This window comes from Phycodurus eques, chromosome 15 (assembly GCF_024500275.1).
Source record: "Phycodurus eques isolate BA_2022a chromosome 15, UOR_Pequ_1.1, whole genome shotgun sequence".
Taxonomy (NCBI): Eukaryota; Metazoa; Chordata; class Actinopteri; order Syngnathiformes; family Syngnathidae; genus Phycodurus; species Phycodurus eques.
In genome coordinates this window covers 23,974,071-23,996,634 of record NC_084539.1, presented here as the reverse complement: position 1 = coordinate 23,996,634, position 22,564 = coordinate 23,974,071, and the positions used below count along the sequence as shown (strand labels likewise).

The following is a 22,564-nucleotide window of genomic DNA, read 5'->3' as shown; positions in this document are numbered from 1 at the left end:
GCCATGTAAGCTAACTTGCTAAAATACATAACACATTAGCTGTATTGGCTAATATGCTAAGGAAATGATGTAATGTAACACAGGATCCACTTTCGCTAACATGCTAATAAAGTTAAACTGACTAACATGCCAAGAAGCTTGTATAACACATTGACCATGTTTGCTAACATGTGAATAAATTCATAATTGTATCTATTCTGGCTAACATTCTAATGAAGTTATGATGTCAGCTAACATGGCTGAAGTGTTATATACGTTTTTAGCATGTTTGCCAAATTAGCTAACATTCTAAATTCATGTTAGCCTCCATGGCTAACGTGTCCTGTGTTTCTTTACATGCTAACCAAATTGGGTAACATTGATTGATGAATGCACAATGTTAGTAAGTTTTGGTAACATGCTAAGAAACATACAGCATATAACACGTTAGCCATGTTGGCTCACATAATATGCAGTGTTGCCACAGTTACCTTGAAAAAGTAACTTAGTTACTTTACTGATTACTTGAGCTTAAAAGTAACTTAGTTACTTTGGTGATTACTTGATTTCAAAAGTAACGGGTCATAACGAATATCGACATAAGGTTAAAAACAATTGTAATATCAAATAAGGCCATATCGCCCAGCACTATAAGAAACATTTACGACACATTAGCCCGGTGCTACAGTAGCGTACTAGTCGTATCAGACCGCACTTTGTCCCTGTCCCGTGACCCCTCCCCTCCCCTGACTCCGCCCCTTTCCCCACTGCAGCTGCGTCAGCTAATCAGCGACTTTTCCATCATTATCGCCATCCTGCTCTTCTGCGGATTGGACTTGCTGCTGGGACTGGACACTCCCAAACTGCATGTTCCCATGCACATTAAGGTCCCTGAACCCATCGCCCGCCATTTCCTTCACTTTGTGTGTGTGCGTGTGAGTGTGTGTGTGTTGTTTATTCCTGATAATAACAATAATGGTCAGCATAATCATATGTCATGATGGTGATTGTGCAGATTTAAACAATCCATCTTGCTTTCTCCTCTTCACTGTGTTTGTGCGATGCTAAGCTAAGGAAGCTAATCAGTGATTTTGCCATCTTCATGTCAATCATGTCCTTTGTGGCGCTGGATATGTTGATGGGTTTAGACACGCCCAAACTGATCGTTCCCACTGAGTTGAAGGTACACTTCACTTTAACCAGCATGCAAACTTAACTCTGTATTATGTGGCATCTGGAAAGTGTTCGCGGCGCTTCACTTTTACCACGTTGTTATGTTACAGCCTTATTCCTGTTTTTCGTTTTAAAATCACAAGGACATGAGAATTTCCTCTTGAGGGATTATAGTGAGTTAACAAACTCATTTGGATTTGTGGGCCATAACCTCTAAATAACTATTCTGAAATGTTCCCATTGTTCTGGAGCAAATAATTAGGAGAACCTTCAGAAAATATACACTATGTATTGTCTTGTTGCAAATCATAAGCAGTCTGAAATTTCTTAACAAAAATTATTGCAATTTTAACAGTGCCATATTAAGTATCATTTGTTTTGTTCATTTACAAAGTGCAGTTCCTGCGTTCATACGGTGGCCGTGAAGTGCAAAACACAAAAGCAAATTACTTAACACAACAGCCAATTAAAAGAAAACAGCAAATAATTAATCACAACAACAAATCAAAGAACACAACAGAAAAAAATAATCACAACAACAAGTAACAAAATACAAGAGCAAAAAAAAAAACAACAGCAAATAACTAATCACAACGATAAAACTAATCACTGAATGGACGAACTTACAGGAAGAGGTAGGTACTGGTGAGGGAGATGACTCATCGCTGATTGGACAAACCTACAGGAAGCAGTAGGTACTGGTGAGGGAGATAAGATCAGGGACAACTTGATTGGGCGATACTGTCTGTACAGCCCAACCTCTTTTAAATGTGTTGTCAGTGAGCGCATACTTATTTGAATGTCGTGATTTAGTCCTGAACATGTCTGTCCACTATCGTCTCAATATGTGCAACGGGAACAAGCTGGGCGGGTGCGGATGTAGTTTAAGAAAGCCAACTCCAAATCCTTAAATGAGGGCGCTGGCAGCTGAGTTGGCGGCCCGGGCACTCATTACCCATTACGTGACAGGGTTGCAGCCTGGATCGAACCCCCGTGTGGTCGACCGAGCAGGAAGTAGTTATGTAACGCAGAGCCACAAAATTAGACCGGATACATACGTCAAATATTATTTGATAGCAGGAGCTACGTTTGGATCACCGGTAACGCTCATTTAAAAAAACCACGCCAGACGCGTCCGTTCCATTACAACATGCTGGCAATGTTTTGACTTGAGTTCGTTGTCACATTTCTGTGGGGCCAATTATATATTACTCGTGCACTCACTGTAGTCGTCTCGCCATGCTGCACTATTTGCATATCTGTTGTTGGCCAATACTGGCCACTCATACCAGAGGAGCAGCTGCTCCATTTGCACACTAATTGAGGAGTATCTGCAACATTTGCACAATCAACATTGTCCCAGATTATCGCATTACTCGTCACTTTAAACTGCATACACTCCTTGAAGTCTCGGCGCCCTTTGCACAATGCTCATTGCACCGGACTATTGCAATATTAGTCATTCGAACTGCTCTAAGTGCTCGAGGACTCTGCATCTTTTGCACAATTGTCAAAAAATATCCATCAATCCATCCATTTTCTGAGCCGCTTCTCCTCACTAGGGTCGCGGGCATGCTGGAGCCTATCCCAGCTGTCATCGGGCAGGAGGCGGGGTACACCCAGAACTGGTTGCCAGCCAATCGCAAGGCACATACAAACAAACAACCATTCGCACTCACAGTCACACCTACGGGCAATTTAGAGTCTCCAATTAATGCATGTTTTTGGGATGTGGGAGGAAACCGGAGTGCCCGGAGAAAACCCACGCAGGCACATAAATAAATAAAAATAATGTACCGGCATTACCAGACAACTAGCAACCCTTTATTGCTCAGTGACTGTTTTTTTTTTTTTGTCACTGTCTTTGTCTCCAAAGTGTTCTCTGTCAATTGACCGTCTGTTGTCGTACTCAAGCGGCTCCAATTCCTTGTGTGTTTTTTGGACATACTTGGCAAATAAAGATGATTCTGATTCTGATTCTGAATAACTTCCTGGTCAAAGCGTCCGATCAAGTCGTCCCTCTTGTCCAATCAGCAACGAGTCTTATCCCCGACCAGTACCTACCTCTTCCGGTAGCTTAATGTCATTGTGTTTTTTCATTTACTGTGTTTTTTTTTTTTCCATTTTCCATTGTGTTTAGTTATTTGCTGTTGTGTTTTTTTACTTGCCGTTGTGTTTAGTTGTTTGGTGTTTTTTTTTTATTTGCCGTTGTCTTTAGTTACTTGCTATTGTGTTTTGCACTTCAGGGCCACCATACGTTCGGAATCATTCACTCATTCCCAACTCCCTAAACACTACCAAATGGATTGTGTTGACTCTTTTTTATAACTTTGAAAAAAAAAATCTCAAAAAAGTTGAATTTATCCTGTAACATAACGTGTGTAAAAAGTGAAGCTGTGTGAATCTTTTCCAGATGTGCCGTGCATGGAAATCGGAATTTAAGTTGAATTTGTGGTTTGCAGCCCACCCGCGCCGACCGCGGCTGGCTGGTGATGCCGTTCGGTAAGAACCCGTGGTGGTGGTACCTGGCCAGCTTCGTGCCGGCCCTGCTGGTCACCATCCTGATCTTCATGGACCAGCAGATCAGCGCCGTCATCGTCAACCGCAAGGAGAACAAACTTAAGGTTGTCTGATTGTCGCTCACCGGCTAGAACGCAGGCAACTGGACTCTTGTCACTGTTTCGGCTTCTTCACTTCTACGAGGGCCACTAAAAAAGTAATGAGCCCAATTTTCCTCTAGCTTTATATTTATTAGATAGAACGGCAATAAATCCCTATAAATACAGCCAAAAAGTGGGAATTTCATGGCTACTTTTCAATATAATCTTTAATCTTTTTCGCAAACACCATCGATGAACAAGGGCATGAATCCAGCCTCGTCAAATTCAGTAGACGAGTAGACTTTTTTTTTTTTTTTTTTTTTTTTTTTTTTTTTTTTACAGCTTGCATAATGTTTTCATCGGAGAAGTGCTGAGCCCTAACGCCTTCTTTTAAAGGTCAAAAAAGGTGATGATCTCATGGCGAGTATGGGAGATGGGTTAGGGTTGTCCAGCCAAAGGAACCGATGACTTCACGAGCTCCTTTGCTTGTCACGGAGCTTGTCTCTTAAAGCGGGCTCTTGGATCCTGGACACCCACTTTTTGACTGGTAGCCTTTTGTAGCTTCCGCATACAAAATTTGGAACTTTTGGGGAATGTTTCTTAGTGGTTCCCCTTCCAAAGCAAGAAACTCGATCACAGTTGTGGGCAGCTGTGGATCAGTAGGTAGAGCGGATTGAAGGATCATTGGTTCGGATCCGGGCTACAACTGTCTGCATGTCGAATTGTCCTTGGGCAAGACTGCGATGAAAATCAGCACCTCCAAATCTGAGACCATGGTCCTCAGTCGGAAAAGGGTGGAGTGCCCTCTCCTGGTTGGGGATGAGAGCCTCCCCCAAGTGGAGGAGTTCAATTATCTCGGGGTCTCTGGAATGGGAGATCGACAGGCGGATCGGTGCAGCGTCTGTGGTGATGCAGACTTTGTATCGGTCCGTTGTGGTAAAGAAGGAGCTCAGCCGAAAGGCGAAGCTCTCAATTTACCAGTCAATCTACATTTCTACCCTCACCTATAGTCACGAGCTGTGGGTTAGGGTGAGAACAAGATCCCAGATACAAGCGGCCGAAATGAGTTTCCGCCGCAGGGCTCTCCCTTAGAGATAGCGTGAGAAGCTCGGTCATCCGGGGGGAGCTCAGAGAAGAGCCGCTGCTCCTCCACATTGAGAGGAGCCAGATGAGGTGACTGGGGCATCTGATTCGATTCCCTGGTGAGGTGTTCCGGGCACGTCCCACCGGGAGGAGACCCCGGGGACGGCCCAGGACATACTGGAGAGACTATGTCTCCCAGCTGGCCTCTGAGTGGCTCGGGAATCCCCTGGAAGGGCTGGATGAAGTGGCTGGGGAGAGGGAAGTCTGGGCGTCCCTGCTGGGGGCAGCCCCACGACCCAAACTCGGATAAGCGGATGGATGGATGGGCATGGCAGCGCCTTGCATGGCAGCAGCCACCCATTAGTGTATGAGTGTGTGTGTGTGTGTGTGTGTGTGTGTGTGTGTGTGTGTGTGTGTGTGTGAGGCTTTGTAAAGCGCTTTGGGCACTGTGATGGTGTAGATAAAGCGCTATAGAAGTGCAGTCCATTTACAGCTCTCTGCTTCTGAAGGGAATCCAACAATGACATAATTTACAAAATGGCTAACAGGAAGAGGACAGGCTTAAAGAAAAGTTTTTTTCAGTAAACCTTCAAATAAGTATTTGAGCTATAAACTGTGAACATATTTATTTTTTTTAAAATCAATTATTAGTAGGTTAATTGAAATTCGGCTCGTTACGTTTTAGTTGCCGCTCGTACATTTTGGGTGTGTTTATCTCTGTGGTGGGTTTGCTCACATAAAGGTTGTTCTTTTTGCATACCAACCGGTCGGGATTACACTTAAAATAGACTCCTCACTTAAAAACTAACGTGTTTTTTGACAATTTTCACTTGTTTCAAGCTCCTTTTTACAACCCTAATGCCAATGAAGTTGGGACATTGTGTTAAACCTAAGTAAAAACAGAATACAATGATTTTCAAATCATGTTCAACCTATATTTAATTGGATACACTACAAAGACATGATATTTAATCTTCAAACTGATCAACTTTATTGTTTTTCGCAAATAATCATGAATTTAGAAAACCCAAACGTTTATTGAATGTTGTTCAAAGAAAATGTGATGTAACGCAGTGGTAAACATGAGCCTGTCCCATCTTTTTTGGGACGTGTTGCAGCCATCAAATTCTAAGTTCATGATTATTTGCTCAAAACAATAATGTTTATCACTTTGAACATTAAATATCTTATCTTTGTAGTGTATTCAATTAAATATAGGTCAAACATGATTTGCAAATAATTGTATTCTATTTTTATTTATGTTTAACACAATGTCCCAACTTCATTGGAATTGGGGTTTTACTTCAAATATGGAGGGGAAAAAATGCCAGTGTAATACATTTTTTTTATACTTCGTTCAAGTAAAAATTTGCTTGAAACAATAAAAAATGTCCCCCAAAAAAGTACATGTTTACATGATGAGTCTTATCTTAAGTGTAATCAGATTAATTTTGACTCGATAAAAGAGAAATATTCTTGGTAAAATTTTGAGTTTTTGCAGCGTGATGGCCGAAAACCCGTCCTGTGACTTTCTGGTTTTGCATAGATGGCTTCTTTCATACCTCTTTTAAACTAGTGTCATGGAAAATGTCATACTTTAATTTGTATAACTGTTTTCATGTTGTTTTTATATCTTTAATCGCAACAGTTAGTTTAATGAGCATACACAAGAAGTGACCCCAGTCCGCCTGCTCAAGAACAATCGCAAAAGATAGAGGTGTGAAACGGTTTCTTTCTTTGTTCTTTGACTACCTGACTGTGTCTGTCTGTAGTGTGTGTATTGATGAGCTCATTGGCATGTAGGAAAATGCAAAAATCCATGTTTGAGACCCTGTCTTGACCAGACCTTCCAGATGCTCCATGTCCAACTGTCTAACCTCTTTGTAAAGATAAAAAACTGCAGCCTTTTATAAATAGAATTATTATATTTCACAACGGTCCCCTCTGTCCACAATTCGGACAAGCGGCAACGACAACCACAACCACCTGCAGGGGTTACACCCAGCAGAGACATCCAGCTTCGACGTGGAGAAGCCTTTAGTATTCAAGGTGAAACGTCTTTAACAAACAAGAAGATTCCAGTTGATCAAGTCACCCTTTGCGGAAGCTCACGGTTCCATCGACTTGTACAAGAACAAGTTCAGTGCCGGGAAAAAGTATTAGTCCCCTCCTCAAATTCATACACAGTATTTTTCCATACTTTCCCCATTTTGTTTGAGATCATCAAACAAACGCAAATATCAGACAATATAGCTCAAGTGAACTTAAAATGCTGTTAAATGGTGATTTTATTTATTAAGGGGACAAAAACTATTCAAAGTTAACTGGCCCTGTGTGAAAAAGTAATGGCTCCCTAAACCTAAGAACAGGTTGAGCCATCCTCAGCAGCAACAACTGAAATCAAGCGTTTTCTAGAACTGGCAATGAGTCTTCCATTTCCATAAAACGGTTGAAAAAAAGTAAGCGATGGGTTAATGTGCATATGTGCTCCCTCCACCCCCGCCCCTGTAGAAAGCTTGCGGGTACCACCTGGACCTGTTCTGGGTGGGCATGCTGATGGCGGTGTGCTCCTTCATGGGTCTGCCCTGGTACGTGGCCGCCACAGTCATCTCTATCGCGCACATCGACTCGCTCAAGATGGAGAGCGAGTCCAGCGCCCCCGGGGAGCAGCCCCAGTTCCTGGGGGTCCGGTAAGACCCCACGCACCACCCCTCACCCTCCTCACCACGCCTGACAACATCCTTGTTCTCCTGGTGTACTCGAGCGCTCTCTCTTTCACACATTAGCGAGCAGAGGCTGACCGGAATACTCGTCTTCGTCCTCACTGGACTTTCCGTCTTCCTTGCTCCCGTCCTGCAGGTCAGTGTGGCGAGTGACCCAATCTACTTTCCCAACCTGAGCTGTCTCCCCGAGCTACTCTACTTCTGAAACTCAATTTGCTCGATAAACCCAATCTGCTTCCCAAACCGATCTGCCTCCATGAAACCAATCTGTGTCTACAGCCTGATCTGCTTCAACATCCCAGTCTGCTTCCAAGACCTGTTCTGCTTCACAAACCCGATCTGCTTCCCTGAGCTACTGTGCTTCTGAAACCTCATTTGCTTAATGAACCCAAACTGCTTCCTCAACCCGATGTGTTTCCGCAACACGATCTGCTTTCACGAGCCAATCTATTTTCTCAACCAGATCTACTTGCAAGACCCAACTTGCTTCACAACAATATACAAATGATGACTATAACCGTAGCATGGCTTGCTACCAACGAACATATCTTTAATTGATTACAATTATGATGATAACTTAGCATGGGATGCTAACAACACAGCACCTCTTTATTTGACTCTGCTACATGCAAACCATGCTGGTGAGGCTAATGTCTGCTGGTTGCGACTAACGCTAACCCTCATGTTGCAGTACATCCCCATGCCGGTGCTCTATGGCATCTTCCTGTACATGGGCGTCGCCTCGCTGAGCGGCATCCAGGTTGGTGTTTGTGTTAGCTTTCAGTTAGCACGTTTGCAGGTGTTTGTGTGTATGTAATTGCGTTGGCTTGTCAGTTCTGGGAGCGCATCAAGTTGTACCTGATGGCGCCCAAGCACCAGCCGGACTTCGCCTTCCTGCGTCACGTCCCTCTGCGCCGAGTCCACCTCTTCACCCTGGTACAGATCACCTGCCTGGCCGTCCTCTGGGTCCTAAAGTCCACCTTCCTGGCAATCATCTTCCCAGTGATGGTGAGCAGATTGACATTTGCGTTTATCGTGGAAATGCATTCCAGACCACACGCGTTATAGAGAAATGTTGTGGATAAACAGACGACCCAATGAGACATGGACAAGATGGTTAGAGGTGACAAACTGATCATTTTACTGATACAAAATCCATTTATACACAGTCGACGGCATTTCTTGGAAGCCGCTCCCAATCTGGAAAGCTTGTGGACAAGCAAAACAATGAGGGAGTATTACCTGAAAAGGAAGCTCACCCAGTAAACATATTTTTGTATATTTACAAAACAAGTTGAATTGATTGTAACTCCTGTGGGTTCACCTTAGTTCATTCTGCCATATATTCCTCTAATGTTTCATGTTTCCCTTCTGTCCCAATGTGAGAACGTGGTAATGGTTGCATTGGATCACATTCAAATAATCATAAGTATGTTTTTGTAAAAAAAAAAAAAAAAGTAACGTAAAATTGTTTTACCCCTCCCACACACCTTAAACACATTTGAACACACTTTTTGAAGCATTCCTTATGCTTAGCTTTAGTCAATAAGCCTGATTTGCTCTTGCAGAAGATTTACCAGATCGGGCCCGACATAATTTGTCGGGAATGACAAAACTTCTTGTAGTGTGACATAATCCACGACCATCGATTTGGCTCTCCAATCGCCGTACAACACCAAAATGAAAAATCTCGCATTTCTTTGGATATCTTCCGTGTAGTGTGACATATCAACGACAACTCTCCGACAGCGCACTTTGACGTCGACCCATATCATTGTGTATTGTGACCGGTGCATCGCCTCCCTTGCTTACTGTTGCCAACATACTTGGTCGCCGTTATCAACATTTATTCACGCGCACAAACCAACGTTTAGCGAAGCTTTAGAGCATGATTCGACAGAATGCCGGCATGTTTACATACAAATGTTAGTGTTAGCACTTGCTGGCTACACTAACTTATGTTGCCTGCTTACGGACATTATTAAAAGTACGTGGACAGCCCTCAAGCTCTCCTTGAATGGACAGCCCAAAACAGCGCGATGCCCGCTGAATTTCAACGGCGGCAAAGGAGGGGAAATTGTCCCGACGACATGGCTGATGGTCATTATGCCGGCTCATAGGCTGCTTCTCTGCAGCCCGTGAGAGCGTGTGCAATGTGCGTCGCTGGGAATTCTCTTTGGAGCCGTGAGAGAAGGCACACATTTGATTGACAGCTAAAAGTTCCGGGGAGGCGGGGTTTCAGACCATTCAGCGACACGCCCACAGCATCTGAAAGCTGAAAGAATGTCCCAATTCTTGACCATTTTGAAGTCTGATTTCACATACTTTGTGATTTTTTTTATTTATTTTTTTTATTATTCATTCATTCACAAGATTCTTTTCTCTAAGACATTTTTTGGATGACTTTGGGGGGAATTTAAAGGTACAAAAAACATTGAAACCACTTATATCAAATGTGAAATTTTGTTTTCGTAATAATATAATATGAGTAGTAATCTTTCAAGTATTCCTGATCATCTCAGAACCAAAGACAATTTCTATGTATAAATTATGTCGATGGGTGAGCACGCTGTCAATGATGAGGTTCGTTGTAGTGTGTTTGCGTGTGCTCATGTGTGCAGATCCTGGGTCTGATGGTCGTGCGGAAGCTTCTAGATCTGATGTTCTCCCAGCACGACCTGGCCTGGCTGGACGACATCCTGCCCGACAGAGAGAAGAAGAAGAACGAAGATGACAAGAAGAAAAAGAAAAAGAAGAAGACGGTGGCCGATACAGAGAGCGACGAGGAGGTGAGCGAAAACTTTCCTACATGTCTATCTAGCGTGTCAAGAAGGTGTCTATAGGAGCTTCCCCCTTAACACATTTCTATCACGTCTGTAATAACATGTCTATGACATGTATAATATGTCTATAATGTGATTTATATAAATAGGTATACTGTGCCACATGTTTACATACACTATATAAAAAGACGCACTGTCTGACATGACATTGCGTCTGGCACTGTCTGACATGAAATCAGATTCACCTTTTCCTGTTTTAGGTCAATTAGGATTACCAAAATTATTTCTATTTGCTGAATGCCAGAATAATGTCACGGTTTGTGGTGATACTGGAAAAAGAGGAGGACCCCAGCGCATGGAAGCAAGAAGGCAAGGCAGGGGGAAAAAAACACAACAGGAAACATGAGAAAAACGAGAAACGAGACTTGCAGAAACAATAATCCGACACAGACTCAACAAACCCAGGGAACTAAATATAAGCAAATTGACAAGACACCGAGGCACACCTAGACAAGACACGAGTGGCTGGAGGGAGCTGATTGGTTGACACAAGGTAGAGGGGCTGATGAGAACAGGTGGAGACAAAAACCAAATGAGCAGACAAGTCAGAAACATGGGACACAGGGAAACTTTACAAAACATGAAACAAACTAAATCCAATCAAAACCAAGTCAACAAAATACACAGATAATGAAAATAATGTGAGAAGGATTTTTGGGACAATTTTGCATTACTCTTCAAAGTAAGAAGTTTACATACAGTAAGATTATTATGCCTTTAAACAATATCTGAAAATCCAGATAATGTCATTTCTTTGTGAGCTTTTTTTTCTTTTTTTTTTACATCTGAGTTAGACACACCTGAAAATGTATTTGAACTCGGCACACATGAAACCCAATGCTTCTTTATGCAACATCATGGGAAAGTCAAAAGAAATCAGCCAGGAAATCAGGAAGAGAACTGAGTACAATTTACAGATGCCTGAAGGTGCCGCATTCATCTGTTCAAACAATTCTACGCAAGTATAATAAACACCATGGGAATGTTTCTCAGAAATGGATGTGCTTTGGTCCCACATGTGAATATCGAGCCAAGAACAAAAGCAAAAAGACCTTGTGAAGATGCTGGCTGAAGCTGATGTGAAAAGTTTGTCATTACAGTGAAACGAGTACCATACCGATGGGCTGAAACTCCAAAAAAGAAAAGATTTTTAAAAAGCCAGATTACAGTTTGCAAACGTACACAGGGACAAAAACTTTCATTTTTGGAGACATGTCCTGTGGTGTGACAAAACTCAGAACTGTTTGGCCACAATGAGCATCGTTATGTTTGGAGAAAAAGAGAGAGAAGCCTGCAGGCCGGAGAACACCATCCTGACTGGGAAATACGGGGGTGGCAGCAGACTGGTGCATTTCACAAAATAGGTGGTATCATGAGGAACGAACGTGATGTGGAAATACTGAAGCAACATCTCAAGGCGAGCTTGGGTGTCAACGGGTCTTCCAAGTGGACAATGACCCAAAGCATCTTGCCAAAGCGCTTACAAAGTGGCTTCAGGATCCCAAAAAAAAAAGTCAATGTTTTAGGGTGGCCCTGATCGCTAAGCTTTGATCTCAATCCTATTGAAAATTGATGGGCAGACCTGAAAAGGCATTTGCGAGCAAGACACCCTACAAATTTGGCTTACACCAAGTTACACCAGTTCTGTCAGGAGGAACGGGCCAAAATTCCTGCCAACTAGTGTGAGACGCTTGTGGAAGGAGATGCACAAAATGTTTGACCCAAGTCATACTGTGAAGAAAAGGCATGAAAATGTCTCTAAAAATATAGTTGTGGCATTGAGAAAATTGTAATAATTTCGATTACCCTAATTGGCCAAAAAGGTTTAGTCTCATTTGATGTCAGACTGTGAGGGGAAAAAAAGCATGTGTTTTTTCATATAGTGTATGTAAACAGCTGGTTTCAACTGTACAGTGGGACCTTGATGTACAAGCTTAATTGGTTCTTGAACGGGGTTTGTAAGTTGAATATCATTTTTCCATAAGAAATAATGGAAACATGAATAATGTTTTGTAGCCTCGACAAAAGTCCCTATTTTAGTGAATGTTTGAACACTTGGAACATAATATAAAGCTCTACATTACTGTTCAACATGAAACATGGGGTGGTCGATTAAAAACCTTTTTATTATACAAGTTAACAAGAAGAACAACAAGCAGAAGTGTCCTCCTCATTCAAACGCAGCTGCCCTGCCAACACGCACCCAAACAGTTTCACGCAACCAGTCGCTCTGGTGCGTTCACAGACAGTCGAAAATCGCAAAACCCTACACTTTCACAACCAGGTTGCTACAATTATAAAGGAATGAAAACGGAAATCCGCTCGAGCTTGCGGCTTCTTCGCTTGACAACAAGTCGGCATGGAAGCGCCTCGCCCTCTTACAAACGATAGGCTCGGAAATGCTACTGCACGCTAGCTGTTTTTCGTTGATCCAGACGAGCAACAGCTTTTCCACTTGGTCCAGAGGTTTCTCTCGCTCCTTTTGAAGATACTCCATTGGCCCTCCCTTGGTCATGTAAGCAGCAACAAAAACGTCATTTTTTTTCCATAATCGTGGCAATTATGAACTTGTTTTTTCCATAATGTGTACGGTATTGCGAGCGAGGTGTGCAATACGGCGCCATCGATATACGTACTCGTCACAAATTGTCTTTTTGAAGCTCAGTGAGTGCCTCCCTCACGCCACGCTTGGCTGTTACGTTTCTTGGGCACTATTGAGCTAACAAAATGAAAAATTATTCGTATAAAGGCGAAAAACACCAAAGGGGCACACTAAGCAAAGTCGTGACCGACCGCAAATCCGCAACGCTTAGCAGAATACTATCATAATGAGAACGAGCCGCAAAATGGCTGCACCACCTACTGCAAAAGGGAGGGATGAAACGTTTGCACAATGCGACAAGGTTCAAACATCGGGCAACATTTTTGTTTGGTCTGTGTTTCGTAAATCGAATAATTCGAATATTGAGGAGTTTGTGCATCGGGGTTCCGCAGTATATGCATAAATACAGTATGTGTGGATATACAGTATACACTATATTGCCAAAAGTATTGGCTCACCTGCCTTGTCTAACATTTTAATATAAGTGACATTCCCTTCTTAATCCAGAGGGTTCAATATGACATTGATCCACCCTCAGCCATTTTAACATCTTTAAATCTTTCGGGAAGGCTGTCCACAAGGTTGAGGAGTGTTTGTATGGGAATGTATGAGCATTCTTCCAGAAGCGCATTTGTGAGGTCACACACTGATGTTGGGCGAGAAGGCCTGGCTCTAAGTCTCCGCTCTAAAAGTGTTCTATAGGGTTGAGGTCAGGATTGTGCAGGCCAATCAAGTTCATCCACATTAAGATCTCTCATCCGTGTCTTTCGGAACCTTGATTTGTGAGCTGATGCACAGTCATGTTGGAACAGGAAGGGGCCATCTCCAAACTGTCTGCACAAAGTTGGATTTGTCCAAAATATTTGCCCCTGAGATCCGGTGAAAGGAACTCTGAAGGCTTCATCATACCAAGAGAATGTGGACAGTCAAAGAGTTTGGGGATTACCACTTCCTGTTCCAACATGGGGCGGCACGGTGGACGACTGGTTAGCACATCTGCCTCAGAGTTCTGAGGTTGCGGGTTCAAATCAGGCTTCGCCTGTGTGGAGTTTGCATGTTCTCCCCGTCCCTGCATGGGTTTTCTCCGGGTACTCCGGTTTCCTGCCACATTCCAAAAAACATGCATTGTAGGTAGATTGAAGTCTCTAAATTGCCCGTAGGTGTGAATGCGAATGCGAGTGCCAGTGCGAGTAAGAGTGTGTGTTTCTATGTGCCCTGCGATCGGCTTGCGACCAGTTAAGGGTATTTTATTTTTTTTTGTCCTGTTCGGCTGTCAGGTCAAGCAGAAAGGAAAATCCGCTGTGGTATTATATTTGAGGTTTATTGAGAATCAGACTTGATCCGTCGAACAGAACAAAGTTTCTAGAAGGGAGAGAGAAACAAAGACAAAAGACAAAGCAAATATGAGTGTTGCATGGGGCTGTAGTGCTACACCCTGTGAGGGAAGGACGGGACAAGATAGACAAGGACAGGAGAAGAAGCATGCAGGACAAGGGTCGTGGACCCGGCTGTACAACTGAAGTGCGGTGGCATTCATTATGTGAATTATAAAAGTCGACAGGACGAGAGTATAAGTGAGGGGGATACACAAGCGATTTGCATATTCATGAGTTATTTGTCGCAGTCAGTGCGTGACCCCACACCCAGTGAAAGACTCCTAAGGGTGTGTGTCTGCGGATACATGCAAGTGAATTGATACTGTTTTACATGCGCAAAGACTGACAGAAGTGTGCTGTAATTGCTGTGGGCGCACCGCGGCGGCTGGGACCCCACCCAATCAATCGAGGGGCGGGATCAGGCCCAGGGTCCACCAGAGTGGAGCCCGGCGGACGCACCGAGGGACCCAGGGCGGTCCGCCGGCCCCACCGAGGGGCCCCGACAACTGGCCACCTAGTGGGAGCCGCGGGATCCCGATGCCACCCCCCACCACACCCGCCGCCCCACACTGTGCTAAGTGAGTGATTAAGAGGCATGGCTCCTGCAGGTCGGGCCCACTAGGCCGGACAACCACCGACGAAGAGGGCCATCCCGCTCAGACCCGCAGCACCCACTACCCGCCCCCCAAACCAGGCAAGGAAAAGAACCCCATAGCAGGCCCCACAGCCCGCAGGGGACTGTAGACAAAGAGGAGTCTCAATACTCGTCCATAAAAGACTACATTTTACAATAAATACTACAGTAGCAGATCCAGAAGGCCGATAAATAATTATACAGGCTACATAAAATATTTAACAAGCTTTAGCAATTGTCAATGTATACGCTCCAAATGAAGATGATCCAGCCTTTTTTCACATGCTCTTTTCACACTTCTCAAACTTGTCAGCCACTTCTACAATTATTATGGGAGGTGATTTTCACCTTACGCTAAATCCCCTAATAGATTGCTCAAATCTCAAAAATAGTAATCAGCCACAATGCTCCAATATACTAGAGCAGCAATATCTGGAAGACTTTGGTCTTGTTGACATATGGAGGCTGAAAAAACGTACAAAAAGAGAATACGCATTTTTCCTGTCAGTTCACCGCTCTTTCTCAAGAATAGGTTTCATTCTTTCAAACAATCCGGCAGCTCAAAGAATTACTCCCAAAATACTTCCAACCATCATCAGCGATCACGCACCAATTTCTCTCAAACTAAAAGTTGAATCCAATTTGGGACCCCCACCAACATGGCGCTTCAACACGTCCCTAATGAAGGACCAAGATTTAGATTCTTTGGTGAGGAAGGAATGGGATGAGTTTCTGAAATTTAACGACTCCCCAAGCATATCCCCAACTCTGTTGTGGGAAACCAGGAAAGCTGTTTTCAGAGGTCGAATCATCATATTCTTCGTATAAGAAAAACAAGAAAAAAAATTGGAAAATGGAATTCAGGAAAAAATAAAACACCTCACAGAAGAATATGCAATGAATCCGATAGATATGCTTAGAAACCAACTTCAAAAGGCAAAACATCAGTGAGACGTTAAACTTATCAAAAAGAACAGATTTTCTACAACCACAGTTAAGATACACTAACTTTGAGTACAATAATAAATCGGGAAAATTCCTTGCGAACCAACTTCAGCGCAATAAAGAAAAGTCATGAATTGCAGCCATTCAAGATTAAAACGGCAACTGTACACAGTCACTGCTAGAAATAAATTACATTTTTTACAATTTGTATAGCATCTTATATGCCTCTTCGAACAGCCCAGATCAAAAAGAAATTGAAACATTTATTAAGGATCTAAACATCCCTCAATTAAGTACACAAATTAAAGACAGCATTGATGTTCCTTTAACCATCACAGAATTACATAACGCATTAAAAATTATGCAACCGGGACGGGCGCCTGGCCTGGACAGGACAGAATCGTGAAACATTTTTGGCCAATACTCACGCCTCTATTTTTCAGAACAGTCAATGAGATAAACGATAAAGGTAGCCACATGAACACAGCTTCAATTAAGTTATTACTAAAGCCAGGTAAAGACCCCACTCTCCCGGCGAATTATCAGCCCTTATCACTGATTAATGTAGATATCGAGATTATCTCGAAAGCCCTCGCAGCGAGACTTGAAAAGGTACTTCCGTCGGTAATCCACTATGACCAGAAAGGCTTCGTTAAAGGTAGAAGTTCCACAAATATTGTCAGAAGTCTATTGAATTTAATAAGCATGTCACAGCGTAAAAATCTAAGCGCAATTATCATGTCACTTGACGCAGAGAAAGCTTTCAATAAAGTTAACTGGGCTTCGATTTCGAAATGAATAATATACTCCTTCATTTTAGTACATGGGAAAAACATGGAATTAACCACCTACAACAATTATTTAATTATACAATTATTTGTCTTTAGGACACATGATGAACTGTCCCAAGAATTCCAAATAACAGCCGGAAACTTTCTTGCAATAAAGTAAAAGCAGCAATAAAAAAAAGAATACCAACACTCCAGAGCACAATCGAACTGCCGGAGTTTGTCAAGCAAATAATGAAGCTTCTCCCGCAAAGTCAAAGAAATCTCTAAGAAGTTTATAAATTAATTTCATGAACTAAATCAATACACTTACCAATCACCAAATGGGAAGAAGACCTCTCCATGTCTGCTGACCCTAGCTACTGGATACAGATTTGTAACAATATGTTTAGAATGACAAAAAACACAAATCTACAGTTTATAGAATATAAAGTGCTCCATAGAACACACTTTACTCAGTAGGCTATGCATAAAACGGGCTTCTCTCCATCTAATATATGCGTGCAAAGCACCCAAAAGACCCCAGACACCTATTTTCATGCTATATGGGAATGTACACCAATTCAATTCTTTTGGTCTTCGGTTATACAAAAACCTCTCGTATATTTTAGACTGCAGTATTCCACTTTCCCCAAGATTGTGCATACTTGGCGATTTAAGCATAATTGACTTCCCTAATAAATATTCACAATCATTACTTGTCGCGTTAGCTACCGCAAAGAAAACAAGTCTATTAAACTTTAACAACAAACTAGCTATTAACATCAATCAGTGGCTAAATCTCATCACAGAATATATTGCGTTAGAGAAAATATTAGCAGAACGAAAAAATCAATGACACATATATGTAGATAGCTGGTCACCTTTCCTCAACATCCTAAATCTAGACTCTTGATTCCTTTGCCTGAGTAGGTACGTGCCATTTGACAATAACAAGACTACCGTATTTTCACGACCATAAGGCGCATTGTATTAAAAGGTGCAGTCTCAGTTACGGGGTCTATTTCTGTATTAAACACATACATAAGGCGCACCGTATTATTGGGCGCGGGCATGGTAAAACATATGCTAGAATGCATGCAAGCGTATGTTTTTAAAAAGGAATCGGGAGCAAAACTGAGTTTGGTTGTACTTTATTGAAGTTTTTAACAATGTACTCGCGTTATTTTTGGATCAATCCTCATCCACAAATCCATCAAAGTCCTCATCTTCTGTATCCGAACTGAAAAGCTGCGCAAGTTCTCTGTCTGGTTCCCTCTCGTCATTGTCGGAGTCAGTCTCGTTGCCGGGGATCTGTTCTACAATGATACCGACTTTCGCAAAAGCTCGGACAACAGTCAAAGCAGATACCTTAGCCCAGGCATCCACAATCCATTATATATCCATACGGTAGCGTAACTCGCCCGGCGCCGCCTCCTCGTCTTAGTAAAGCTGTGTTCGCCATCTGTCATCCACGGCTCCCACGCCGCTCGCAACTTCACTTTGAACGCCCCGTTTACACCGATGTCCAGCGGTTGGAGTTCCTTCGTCAAGCCTCCCGGAATGATGGCAAGCTCCGAGTTCATTTGCTGCATTTGGTTTTTCACAGCGGCTGTGAGATGGGCGCGCATGGAGTCACAGATCAACCGGGACGGTGACGTGTGGAAAAAAACATCCGGTCTCTTTACGTACACCTCACTCAGCCACTCTCTCATTTTCTCCTCGTCCATCCAGCCCTTTTGATTGGCCTTAACGATGACTTCGGCTGGAAACCTTTCTTTAGGCGGCGTCTTCTTCTTAAAAATCACCATAGGTGGCAGTTTCTGTCCATTACCATGGAAACCAAGCACAACAGTAAGAGCCGACTTCTCGTGGCCCGTTGTGCGTATCGCTACCGTGCTGGTCCCCTTCTTCGCTACAGTGTGGTTCTCCGGGATGTCGAAAGTGAGCGGCATCCCGTCCATGTTGGTGACGTGGTTGGGCTGGATGTGTTTGTCAGCAATCTTTTTACTGCAGTAGGAGCAGAAGATGGCCAGCTTTTCCTTGTAATCCGCCAGAAATTGCTGCGCCACAGTAGTCTTTGCCCGGATGGATAGATGGCGCCGTTTCATAAAACGAAAGCACCAAGATGGACCCCCTTGAAAATGTTCGATTTTCATTTCTTCTGCAAGCGTTATTGCCCTCAGTCGAATGGTGACTGTAGAGACGCTTCTCCCGGCTGTTCTTTGATCATTAATCCATTGCTCGTGTTGGTCTTCCAACTCGGGCCACCTCGCCTTGTTTCAGCGGAAACTCAGCTTCGTCTTTTTGACTTGGCGAAGCTCATTTTCCTGCTTCCTGCACTCGCGAACCGTGGATTCGTTGACCTTGAATTCTTTCGCGGCTGCTCGAGTCCCATGTTCCTCCACGTAACTGATAGTTTGCAGTTTAAACTGTGCTGCGTAAGCGTGTCTCTTCGTTGTTGCCATTTACGGAGGTCCTTAGCCAAACCGATGTTGTTTTGCACATTGCACATACCGGCGCTATATAGCGTCCTCCTTCACGCGCACCCTTCCCCTTTTACGTCCGCATGCTGTCCTCAGTCACGTCCGCCTTTCCTCTATATAAGCAGCGTGTCGGCAGGAAATGCTGCCAGTCGGTCGAACGGAGCGCTCATCGAAGTCACACGAAAACATTTACAGATGTTGGAACTCGGCGCACACATAAGGCGCGCCGCATTATAAGGCGCCCCGTCCATTTTGGAGAAAATTTAAGATTTTTAAGTGAGCCTTATGGTCGTGAAAATACGGTATTTTCATAAGTGTGAAAGTAAACAATGGAATTCTATATTCTTTGTTGTCGAGGTTGTTGTTATTGTTTTATTATTATTCTATTTATTTATTTGTATTTTTATTTTCACACATTTTAGATCGGTTTGCATGGTGAAAAGACACATGCATGCTGTGGGGATCTTCTCCTCTTGGCCCTGTGTTTGCTGTTCCAGAATCTGTGGGGGCGGGACTTTTTTCACTCCTTCCTGATCTCGGGGTGGGGGGGAACCACCGGGGCGCCCTCCTGGGGAGTAATGGTGGTGTGATGACAGTCTGTTATGGACGAACTTGACTGGCCTGCACAATCCTGACCTCAACCCGAAAGAACACTTTTGGATGAATTATAGCGGAGACTGAGAGCCAGGCCTTCTCGTCCAACATCAGTGTGTGACCTCACAAATATGGGCAAAAATTTCCCATCGTCTCCCTCCTAAACCTTGTTGAAAGCCTTCCCACAACAGATGAAGCTGTTACAGCTGCAGAGGGTCGACCGACATCGTATGGATTTAGAATGGGATAGCACTTAAAATCATACCTGTAGGTGAGCCAAGGCAGGTGAATGCTTTTGGCAATATAGTGTGTGTATGTATATGTGTGTATATATATATATACATAAAACCTCTCGTTTGCGTGCCACTGCCCTCGAACAGGTGTATAACGTGCATTAGATGTATAACATATTTGTAGTGTATTTAAGTAGGACTAACGTGCTCTGTGTTGTTTGTCCTGCAGTGTTGCTGACGTTAACGCTTCCTGCATTTTCTTCTTGAATTACTTCGTCTTCTTGTTCCTGCTCGGCGGCTTCCTGTCACTAACAACAACAACACTACAATGACAACACAACAACAATACAACAATCACAACACAACTACACTAAACCATAAATAACACATTAACAACAACGCAGCAACACAACAACAGAACAATCACAACAACAATAAAATTACAACACAATGACAACACAACAACAATGACAAACAACGCAACAAATTGTAAATGGACTGCACTTATATCGTGCTTTATCTACACCATCACAGTGCCCAAAGTGCTTTACAAAGCCTCACATTCACCCATTCACGCATACATTCTACACCACCACCAACAACAACACACAAATGACAAGAAGAACCGAGTCCTTGCCAAAGTCCCGCGTTCAGATGATGGACGGCACTATTCAAACGAACGTCTAGGTTGGCTTACCTGAATCCAGCATGTTGACTCCTCCCTCTTTGTGTGGCCACACCCCCTCAGATCCCCATGGAGCTCGACTCCGCCCATGCCAATTGTCCCGCCCCCGCCTCTGCCTGTGAGTACCGCCCCCCCTCAATAAACTCTCAAGTTGAAAATGTTTGCTTTTGTCCTTTTTACGCGACGTAGCATCACTAGCTGCTAGAGTCCTATGTTAGCCACTTATTTGAATGACTTTTGATGATGTCACAATCAGCCTCTGTGTGATATTATCGCTAACGTGTAGCTAGCTGCTAACCCTGTTCAAAGATGGCCAATGACAAACGCGTGTGCTGCGTTTGTGTTGCGTTCTCTTGTGTGTCACGTGTGTGTGTGTGTGTGTGTGTGTGTAATATGCATGTGCTTGTGTTATACATGTGTCATGTATGTGCGGTGTGTGTGTGTGTATTATGCATATGTGTTTTATACATGTGTAATGGGTGTGTGTGTGTATGTATTTTGCATATGTGTTTGTGTTGAATGTGTGATTTGTGTGCAAGTGTGTGTTGCGTGTGTTTTATTTATGCACGTGTTGTGTGTGCATTATATGTGTATGCTAGGTGTTTGTGTCGTGCATGTGCATTATGTGTGTGTGTGTCTGTCTGTCGGTGTGTGTTATGTGTGTGTCTGTGTATATTATGGATATGTGCGTTATATACAGAATGTGTGTGTCTTGTGTTTGTGTGTGTTTGTATTATGCATGTGTGTGCGTGGCAGGAGATGTACTCCTCTTGGAGTTTGGCGTGCAACGATCAGAAAACTCGTAAGGTACGGCACGTTGAACCTACAGCCTCTTAATGTTTCCTCCCGACTTGGTGGCGGCGGCGTGCCGGAACAACAACAGCAACTGCACAACCGCCAGCGCCACGCCAACACACGCACGCTAGCATCACTTTTAGTTTCAAATGTATAGCGTGGGTACATGTACCCGCCAGCTCGCTTTTTCCTTTTGCAGACATTTCGATCATTCGGCGTTCCTCGTTAACCATGGGGACCACGTCTCGGCTTCATGTTTTGTATGAAATATAAAAAGATGAAATAAAGCAGGGATGCATAAACAATGACTTATTAACATGACATTCAGACATAAGTTATTTAGTGACAAGTTGTTCATTTTGTATGAAATGTAAAGACAGCAAATAAAGCAGGGTAGATGTTATCTCGTCATTAGTCATTTTTTCATGTCGTTCATGTAATTTTTATTCTTGACAGATGGATGTAGTCATGTAATTTATTCGTAAGTAATTTACTCATAAATGTCATAACTCATAATGACTTATCATTTATTCATGGGTCATTTATTCCTAAATTGTTTATTAATTCATAAGCCAGTGATTCATTATGTTGTATCTTCATATTGTATATAGTTGTATGAAAATGTAAAAAAATTGACATTTTTATATAAAAATGTAAAGGCTGTCGACCAGTTCAGGGTGTACCCCGCCTCTCGCCCGAAGATAGCTGGGATAGGCTCCAGCACGCCCGCGACCCTAGTGAGGAGAAGCGGTACAGGAAATGGATGGATGGATGGATAAAAATGTAAAATAAAGCAACATCCCAAAACATTTGTAAGATGTTTCAAACGTGTGACGACACTTCAACCAATCAGAGAAGATCTTAACTTCCAGTCAGGAAGTATCTGGAATGTTAGATTGAGGCTTTTATTGACTCTCTCCACGCTCAGCATCACTTTGCACCTAAGGATGACACGCTCGTAGAACTCTATTCGTAATGTGTAAATAAAAAAGTAATAACGATCAAATCCACTTTTTACTCAGGAAAATAACAAAAATGGTATGTCG

At 43.1% G+C, this 22,564-nt stretch overlaps 1 protein-coding gene across 14 annotated transcripts in view; it reads left to right on the top strand.

The window, feature by feature from the left end:
* Positions 1-22,310, top strand: part of slc4a5b (solute carrier family 4 member 5b) — a 73,161-nt gene extending 50,851 nt beyond the window's left edge. For 5 of the 14 annotated variants that reach the window (XM_061697642.1, XM_061697640.1, XM_061697641.1 and 2 more), the window contains 10 exons: positions 753-866; positions 1,049-1,162; positions 3,615-3,776; positions 7,347-7,525; positions 7,622-7,694; positions 8,250-8,318; positions 8,393-8,566; positions 10,180-10,347; positions 20,787-20,841; positions 21,480-22,310. In XM_061697642.1, the coding sequence (XP_061553626.1) occupies positions 753-866; positions 1,049-1,162; positions 3,615-3,776; positions 7,347-7,525; positions 7,622-7,694; positions 8,250-8,318; positions 8,393-8,566; positions 10,180-10,347; positions 20,787-20,841; positions 21,480-21,481 (1,110 nt within the window). In that variant the 3' untranslated portion in view covers positions 21,482-22,310. Of the gene's footprint in view, positions 1-752; positions 867-1,048; positions 1,163-3,614; positions 3,777-7,346; positions 7,526-7,621; positions 7,695-7,837; positions 8,228-8,249; positions 8,319-8,392; positions 8,567-10,179; positions 10,348-20,267; positions 20,842-21,479 lie in introns of those variants that run through there. The other 9 variants (XM_061697646.1, XM_061697644.1, XM_061697643.1 and 6 more) reach the window with 7 other exon arrangements.
* Positions 22,311-22,564: the final 254 nt, after the last annotated feature.